Source organism: Acomys russatus, chromosome 25 (assembly GCF_903995435.1).
Source record: "Acomys russatus chromosome 25, mAcoRus1.1, whole genome shotgun sequence".
NCBI lineage: Eukaryota > Metazoa > Chordata > Mammalia > Rodentia > Muridae > Acomys > Acomys russatus.
Window position 1 is genome coordinate 9,547,966 of NC_067161.1, and position 9,457 is coordinate 9,557,422.

General features: G+C 45.5%; 1 protein-coding gene across 1 annotated transcript in view; it reads right to left on the minus strand.

Moving 5' to 3' along the window:
- Positions 1-2,119, minus strand: part of C25H16orf96 (chromosome 25 C16orf96 homolog) — a 28,295-nt gene extending 26,176 nt beyond the window's left edge. The window contains exon 1 of the mRNA XM_051168105.1: positions 1,214-2,119. Coding sequence (XP_051024062.1) covers positions 1,214-1,615 — 402 coding nt within the window. The 5' untranslated portion in view covers positions 1,616-2,119. The remainder of the gene's footprint in view (positions 1-1,213) is intronic.
- Positions 2,120-9,457: the final 7,338 nt, after the last annotated feature.

The following is a 9,457-nucleotide window of genomic DNA, read 5'->3' on the forward strand; positions in this document are numbered from 1 at the left end:
AACTGTATCGCCCCGTCCCTAGCGCCGCCCCCCCATTATTTACTTAGCCCAACTGAGTGTCAAGGACACTTCCTCTATACACCAAAAGCTCAAGAAGGTAATAGTGACTCTGATCTCCTTTTCACAGACTAGAGAACAGCAGTGAGAAGTTGAGCTGCTCAAGGCCATGTGGCTCAAAAGGGACTATGCAGGGTCAGTACAGTCCCTTAGCTGAGGGACATTTGGTGGCTTCTGTTAGGGGCGCCACTGTGCAGGCTTTCCGTTGAATCTGTCTTGAGTTCTTTTGAATCCATACCCAGGAGTGGGACTTCTGAGCCACACACGTGGTGACCATCTCACCTCTTGAGGACCCATTCCTTGCCACAGCGGGTGAGTGTTCCAGTTTTTACATCCTGTCACCAATCCTCCTCTACTGGAGATGGAACCTGGGACCACGTTTGCTAGGAGAGTGAGAGTCTTTTTATTTATTTATTTATTTATTTATTTATTGAGATAGGGTTTCTCTGTGTAGCCTTGGCTGTCCTGGACTCACTTTGTAGACCAGATCTGCCTGCCTCTGCCTCTCAGAGTGCTGGGATTATAGGCGTGTGCCACTATGCTCAGCCAGTGAGAGTCTCTAGATTCGGCTTCCCAAATGCTGGAAAATACAGCCACCATGCCTGCATGTTTTCCTTTCATTTTTGTTTATTTTATTTATTTAATTTGGGGGGGGCGTGGGTTCTGAGACAGGGTTTATCTGTGTAGTCTTTTATATGGGTTCAAGGAATCTGGATTCATGCCCACGCTCATACTGCAGGCACTTTGCCCATTGAGCCATTTCCCCAGTCCATATTAGCCAATTTAAATAAACAATTCAGTGTACTGACTCCATGGATGAAGGTCCACACCCATTCTTTGATGGAGTTTCAAACATCTTCGCCACTCCAAAAGGGAAGCCCAAGTTACCTTGCCCTGTGCCCCTCCCATGTCTCCCGGGAACTGCCAGTCTGCCTTCTGGGCATGTGCTTTTGCCTATTCTGGGTATTTTGCAACGACAGAATCCTATATCATGTTGCCTGTTGTGTCTGGCTTCTTTCCTCAGGACACACAGCTTGGAACCTGGCTTCTGTCTGACAAAGCTTTGCCTACTCTCTCTCCATAAGTGGGAAGAGAAGGGACACGGTGTCTAGGAGGAGAGGTAGGGTCTAGAGAGCTTCTCCAGGAGGGGGTTTACCTTTGCTATGGCTTCCTCGTTGCCCTCAACCCTCTTCTGGAGCTTGATCATGTTCCACATTTCCTCGGCGGGCCGGTTGGCCCCATGGCTGGCCTCTAGAAGTTGTGAGGTCGAAGGCATCGTACTCTCTATCTTGTTGATGCGGTCTACCACATGGTCGAAGATGTTGCCGAGCCTCTTCATAGGGTTGACGATGGGCTGGGCATCTCCTTCTCTGGGCACATGTATCACCTGTGAAGTTTGAAGGAAGTCCTCTTCCCCTGAGAGGACTTTCTTCAGCTCGGAGATTTGGATGTGGTCCAGGATGCCCTGGAGCAGGAGATGAAGGGCCTTGAAATTCACCACCCCACACCGTGGGATAGCTATGTTGACCAGCTCCGTGTATGTGACCGAGAAGCTCATTCTGCCAGGGCTGGGCCGATGTGGCAAGGCTTCTGGGAGTCCTTAAGGACAAGTATTGGCCTTCAGTTATCTGAACTGCTACACCAAAAGGCCCTGAGAGGCTCAGGGCGGCAAGTTACAACGGTCAGCAAGGAATGGCCTCTGTCTTCGTCAGGGCTCAGATCAGAGTTTCTGGTTGCTAGGACGCTAGAGAACATGGTTGAGTGGGCATGCTTCCGAGAGCCCAGCGTGGGGTGGGTGCTCACAGGTGAGCCTCCGCTAGAGTAGCTGCTCAAGTAATATTTGGCAAATGCCTCAGCAGTGAATGGCAGCCTTTCATTCAAGCCCTCTGATGACATAAGGCTTATGACTCTAAGTGGCACATACGGAGATGATGGAGAGGCAGCTTACTCTTTGGAAATCTCTGGAATCGGACAGAATACAGTTTTCTTGGAGTCAGAAGGTTCCAGGTTTTAAGAAAAGAGGATGAGAAAAGAGCCTCAAGAATTAAACTGCTTTCTGGATGTGGTCGAAGCCACCTCCACCGCACCTCACCAGTGCCACACCCAGGCACTTATTCCTGAAGAGAGAGAAGTCAAGGAGGTAAGCAGGTCATGGTATGCTCTAGTGTTCAAGTGTTGTATGTCCCAGTAGCCCAAGCACTAATGCCTCTTGAGTGTTGGGATTATATGCATGTTACATGGTGGGGTTTACTGCCTCCCAAACCCCCAGGGAGATGACACACATCTTTAATTCAAGTACTCAAGAAGATCTCTGAGTTCAACGCCAGCCTGGTCTCTAGAATGAGTAAGTACCAAGTACACAAAGAGACTCTGCCTCAGACAACAAAAAAACAAACAACAGAAAGAAAATGGGCTTCATATATCCTTTTTTTGGGGAGGGTTTGGTTTTTTCAAGACAGGGCTTCTCTGTGTAGCCTTGACTGTCCTGGATTCGCTTTGTAAACCAGGCTGGCCTTGAACTCACAGCGATCTGCCTGCCTCTGCTTCCCAAGTGCTGGGATTAAAGGTGTGTGCTACCACACCCTGATCTTCATATATTTTTCTAAGATGTGTATTAGGGTTCTCCAGAGAGAAAACAGACAACAGAATGCAACGATGGAGACACATGAGGGATTTACAAGCACGGCCTTTTGTGGTTATGGAGATTAAGTCTATGGGAAACTGCCTACAAGCTAGAGACCTCAGATGCCGCAGTGTGACTGAGGCCAAGTCCCAAAGACTTCATGACTAAGGAAGCCCATGTTCTTTGGACTCAGTCCAAGGTCAAAGGTCTTCTGAGACCTTGGACAGAGAAAGCATAGATATAAATCTCAGTGTCCAAAAGCAGAGGAGGAAGAATGTAGCCAAGCTCCTAGACACAAACGAACAATTTGTCCCACCTTTTAAAAAACTTTTGTGTGTGTGTGTGTGTGTGTGTGTGTGTCCGTCCAGGAATTGGCTTACTTTTTGATCGTGGTTATCTGACTGGTCAGCAAAGCCCCCAGAATCTGCCCATCTCTGCCCCCTGGTGCTAGAGTTAGACATATACCAACACACCTAACTTTTTGTAATGGATGCTAGGGGTCTGAACTCAGATCCACACTGGTGCACAGCAAACACCTTGCCCGCTGAGCTAGTCCCCAAACCTCACTATCACACACCTTCTACTGAATGCCTCTACTGTCCCTGCTATGCTATGAGATGTAAACATTCAAGTGCTGCCATGACACTGGGTTACACGAGGCCCTTGACTTCCTTTGACAGAAATGGCTCACACAAGGGGAAAGGCTTCTGTTTGGCTAGCTCCTCCATCACTCACACCAGCTATGCTCAGAGTTGCCTATCTCATAATTGGGGTTCTCTTCCCACCAGCCCTGGGAAATATTTAAACAACCCAACACATCTTTCTGTGGGAAGCTGGGGGTACATTATGCCCTAGTCTCCACAAAGCCTGCTTCCCACATGCGTGCTGGTTCCCTTTGCAACTTAGTACACCTACATGTCCTCACATGGGCTATGAGTAATGTGGCTAATAAACTGTCAGTCATCCTCATCCAATGTCATCAGTATTGGATTTTTGGCCATTTAGCACTATGGAGAGTGGGTGTTCATCCCCTGATAGGGGACAAAAAGAGGTGACCAAACAGCCACAGGCTAGGTTCTGCCTTGATGCAATGAGACGGTACACCCAAATTTGCCAGCTACAGGTGGTTCCAATTGATTCTGGTGGAGAGGACTGAGTTTGGTAACTAGAGATGTTTCTCTGGCCCAAGCCACCTGTCACAATGGAAATTTAAGGGAGCATTCTCCAACTGGGCAAGGGAAGGCAATGGGGCTTGCAACTGTTTTGTAACGCAATGGGAAAGGTATGCCTGGGGACATATAAAGAATTAGGAGGTGTTTACACCGTGGCTCTTTGTCTCTTTTTTGGAATTCTCAGCATCTGAACCATTTCTGTATCTGGTGATACCTTATTTTCATTTTATTTTATGTGCATTCCTGCTTGCCTGCATGTTTATCTGTGTGAGGGTGTCAGATATTGGAGTTACAGACAGTTGTAAGCTGTCATGTGTGTGCTGGGAACTGAACCCAGGCCCCCTGGAAGAGTGGTCAGTGCTCTTAACTGTTAAGCTATCTCTCCAGCCCCTCTGGTGATATCTTAATTTTAAGACTCTGTGTGCTTTGTCCTTACACAGCTCCAGGGATGGACTTGAAATAGGGGCAGCCAAGGAATGGAAGAAAAAAAAAAAAAAAAAGACAGACACAGAAATGCTGGTCCAGGTGGTCTGGGCTCTCAGATGGAGGGTCTCGGCACTCTGGAAGCTCAGGGTGTTTATTATAGGGAGCTGAACAGAAAGATGGGGTGACAGCACACAGCTGAACCAGGTGGCAAGGCGACTGCACACAGATCATCAAGAGGTGGGTTTATGCTGTTCAGCTGACTCAGTGAAGCAGGGTTAGCTAATCCTTAGAGAGCCAGTTTCTGTAGAGGAGCATAATATACCAAGAGCCATAAATACCCTTGGAGAGAAAGTTATAATGGCTGTTTCCACACATGTGGGCCAGAAGAGAAGGCTCTGCCGTCCCCCTGGGTCCTGATACCGCTTTGTCTGTGTCCACAGCACAGCATTCACTCAGGGCTTCCTCCACGCTCCACACCCTCCCCCCCTTTCTTATTTCTTAGATGTTCAGGATGGGTCTGCATGCTCAGCCCAGGGGCAGTTCAATGCTCAACACCAGACTACAAGGCTATGAAGGAAGATTATAACAGTCACTATGCCATCAGAAAGAAAAGTAACACTTTAACAAGTTTGACGATTGGAGCCTTGAAGCTTGACAAAGTTTGTCAAGGATCCTTTCCACAATATTTGCAGGAGAAACCAATCTGATGACAAACCTTTTGCGTTTCCAGGATGTACCCACATAAATGCTCATACCGAAGGCTCCAGCCACCCAGAAGATGGGTTCCAATTAATTCCCAATTATCCTGTTGAAATTGCAGGGCTACAGCACCCAGAATAAGCAAACCGAGCTAATTGGGAGAAGTTATTCTCCACCCTAAACAGAAGGACTCATTAACATAAATAGATGTGGAAGGACGGGACCAAGCCACGAGACCAAAAAGCATCCCTCCAGTAGGCTTCTCCCCTGACTGTCTTACATTCAAGGATACAGTTACCAGACATGCATTTTCCCTTCATCTGACTGTTCCCAGTGTGTGCAGAGTGTGAGGAGGATGCTGCAGCCACCAAGGTCACCGTCCCCTGTGCGGTTGCCAGCCCCCAGCTCCTTGGCAAAACCACACATGCAGCACTTGGAGACCAGGCTCTGGTGGATCCCACTGCAGCTTGTTGCCCACGCAGCTGCCTGAGGCTGCATACATCTGCTCTCTGAGCGCTGCTCCCTGCCCCCATGAAAGCAGTTAAACTGAAAGCAAAAAACCCAACCAACCAACCAACCAACAAACAAAAACAGTAACATGCTCAGGTCCCAAGCTGTGTATCTACCCCTTAATCCTTCTCATATTTTTAAATTTAGTTTTAGTTTCAAGTAGCCAAATTCACCACTCCCTTCCCTCGAAACCAAGGGCTTGCCTCCTAACCACAGTCAAGAAACCTTGAAGAAACAATGGCCTCCACTTCACTTAAGTTCCCCCCCCCCTCCTCCACCAAGAAATCTCATTCAACATACGAACATTCAACATACGAACATTCAACTCCCTCTCGGTGGATTTTTCTTATCTCAAAACTCTCAGAGTATTAACGTATAATTGCCTGTCTCTAGTTTCTACATGTCCAACAGTTTACAGTGGATGCTTACCACTGTGTACACACTTCCTTTATTTGGTCCTATGTCTTAACTTTTGTTTGTTCCTTCTTTTACTTGTATGGGCTCTCTGAGGAGGGCTCTGACTTTCTCACCACGATGGACTGTACCTTCCAATGTGAGCCAAACCAACCCAAAGCCATTGAAAATAGATTATTTTCTCATACAATAAATTCTGATTACAGTTTCTCCTCCCTCCACTCCTCCCAGTTGCTTCCCCCTTTCCCTCCCCTCCAGATCCACTTCTTTTCTGTCTTTCATCAGAAAAGAAGTTTAAGAGATAAGAATCAGGCCGGGCGGTGGTGGTGCACGCCTTTAATCCCAGCACTCGGGAGGCAGAGGCAGGCGGATCGCTGTGAGTTCGAGGACAGCCTAGTCTACAAAGCGAGTCCAGGACAAGGCTACACAGAGAAACCCTGTCTCTAAAAAACAAAAACAAAAACAAAACAAAACAAAAAGACCAAAAAAAAAAAAAAAAAACCAAAAGAAAAGAAAAAAAGAGATAAAAATCAAACATAAAAAAAAAAATCAAGGGCTGGAGAGATGGCTCAGTGGTTAAGAGCACTGTCTGCTCTTGCAAAGATCCTGAGTTCAATTCCCAGCAACCACATGGTGGCTCACAACTGTCTATAATGTAATCTGGTGCCCTCCTCTGGCCTTCAGGTGTACATGCAGGCGGAACACTATATACATAATAAATAACAAAGTAACCTTGAATTTGCATCAATATATCAAATTTTATACCAATATATCAAAATAACCCTATTTAAATATATAAATATCTCTAAGTTGAAGAGTAGATACAATAACCTATCTTTTGTCTTATAGAAGATATTTCTATATTGTACAAAGGGGGGATGGTGACAGCATGGCCTGGTGCTTTGTATTTGGTTGCTAATTTTTTTCTCCCCTGAGGTCTGCTGGCTGTCTATAATAAACAGACACTCATGTACCCCAAAATGATGTTTGTAATCCTTGCCTCCAAGTTATCCCTGTTTGGTCGGATAAATGCCTACACACCTGTGCAGGGCAGAGTGAGGAGGTGTGGCCAAAGTTTGCTGGCTTCCAGGAGAGAAGGATCTTGGGTAGGAGGAAGGAAGAAGAGGGAGCAGATTCGCCCTGCACTAGCAGGAGGAAGTCTAAGGTTTCACATGGAAAGAAGTGGCCCAATGGGTCCCGACACCAGATGAACAACATAAGCAAGTATTTTGGAATTATGGATGGGAAATAGCCCAGATAGGAATGATTAAAGCAGATGGCTTGGGATGGGGGCTGAGAGATAATGGAAAGTAGTCAAGGGGGTTAATAGCTGCCCAGCCCCAAGGTAAAATGAAGCCATTCTAAAATACAACAGGTGTCTGTGTCTTTGTTTGTTTGTTTTTGTTTTTTGAGACAGGGTTTCTCTGTGTTATCTTGGCTTTGCTGAACTTACTTTGTAGACCTGGGCTGGCCTCAGAACTCACTGTGATCTGCCTGCCTCTGGCTCCCAAGTACTGGGATTAAAGGCGTGCACCACCACGCCCCGCAGGTGTCTGTGTCTTTTATTGATTGATAGCAGGTTAGATAATATTGCCTTAATAATTATAGACTAATTTTATAATAAATCTTATTAGATATATTTTATATGTACTACAACAATATTTTAAAAGAAAGGGCAGGGGTTTAACTGGTTTTTACTAATTGTTTCTTGAAAGTTTATTCTCCTTTTCCTTCTGTGTAATTACTATAAACATGCTGTTGGACTCGAAGGTATCCTATTTTTCCCATAACCCTTAGATGGATGCCCAGCAGGAAGGAGTATTCACATATAAAGTGAATGCAGGACAGCCAAAGCTACAAAGAGAAAGCCTGTCTTGAAAAACCAAAAAAAAAAAAAAAAAAAAAAAAGAAAAGAAAAGAAAAAGAAAGAAAGAAAAGAAAAAAAGCCACAAATACCCAGCACAACAAACCAAACTAGGCTAGTGAAGTTCCCTAAGGGGTAATTGCTTGCTGCCAAGCCTGATGACCTGGGTACCATCCCTAGATCCACACAGTAGATAGAGAGAACAGAGTCCTGTAAGTTATCCTTCTGATCCCACATGCACCGTAACTGCCCTGTTAATAATGCAATAAACAAATCTTATTTATTTATTTATGTATACAATGTTTTGCTTGCCTGTACCCCTGCAGACCAGAAGAGGGCACCAGATCTCATTATAGATGGTTATGAACCACCATGTGGTTGCTGGGAATTGAACTCAGGACCTCTGGAAGAGCAGCCAGTGCTCCTAACCACTTAGCCATCTCTCCAGGCCCCACAATAAACAATTTTAAAACAGAAAGTCTGTGGCATAGTTACCCAATGGACACAGCAATGGAAGGGAAGATTCATAGCTATGTGACAATATGGGCAACTTTCACAGCTACAAAAACAGGCAGAAGGGGGCTGGAGAGATGGCTCAGAGGTTAAGAGCACTGACTGTTCTGCTGCTCTTCCAGAGGTCCTGAGTTTGATTCCCAGCAACCACATGGTGGCTCACACCATCTATAATGTGATCTAATGCCCTCTTCTGACTTTCAAACACTGTATACATAATAAATTTTTAAAAATCTTTTTTAAAAAGGCAGAAGAAACCATATTTAATCAAGTTCACATTGCTTGAACCCCTCACTATAAAACATACACACATGAGCTGTGTGTGGTGGCACACTTCCTTTATCCCAGCACTAAGGGGCAGAGGTAGACCTCTGTGAGTTTGAGGCCAGCATGTAATGGACGCTTTGGTTTCTTTGTAAAATCAGTTGTGTTATCTAGATATGTTTTTGTTTTAATCCCAAGTATGGGATTTTAGTTTGGGCTTTAGTTTGTCTACAGCTATTGTCTCGTGCAGGGTGTGGCTTTTGCCAGCTGGTAGGGCCTTCCTCGTGGCACTCAGAGGAGGGGGGAGGGAGAGAGAGGCATGCAGTGTTGGCATGTGGCCTGCAGCAGTTTGAAGAGACCAGAGATGAAGTGTATTGTGGTTTGGACAGACAGATGAAGAGAAACACTTCAGGGTGCAGCAGCTTGAAGGAGACTGTTGGCTGGTCTGCTGGTGGCAGAGAATGTATAGACCCAAAGACCCTTTGACCTTAAACAGCCAGGAGAAGTAATCTTCTCTCTCCTATGTAGGGTTGTGAGGTTGGAAGTGAAATTGGGGCCTAAACACCCCAAATAAAGTAGAGTTTTAAAAAAAAGGAGAAGAAGAACACTACCACACCAGTGTGGTCTATATAGTGAGTTCCAGGATAGCCAGAGCTACATAATAGAGAGACCCTGTCTCAAAAAATTAAATTAAATTAAATTAAATTTTAAAAATTTTAAAGTACAAACATGGAGAAACTAATCTTTGGTTTCATAAGTCAGCAGAGCGGTGACCTCATAGTGACCTTGGGCTTGGAAGGGACTGTGAAGGAGGGTCTGGAAAATTCACCGTGGTATATACTTTTGTTGGAAGCACTGTTCTATAGCAAAGCTCTTAGAATGGCTGAGAGTGGTGGTACTTGGAAAGCAGAGACA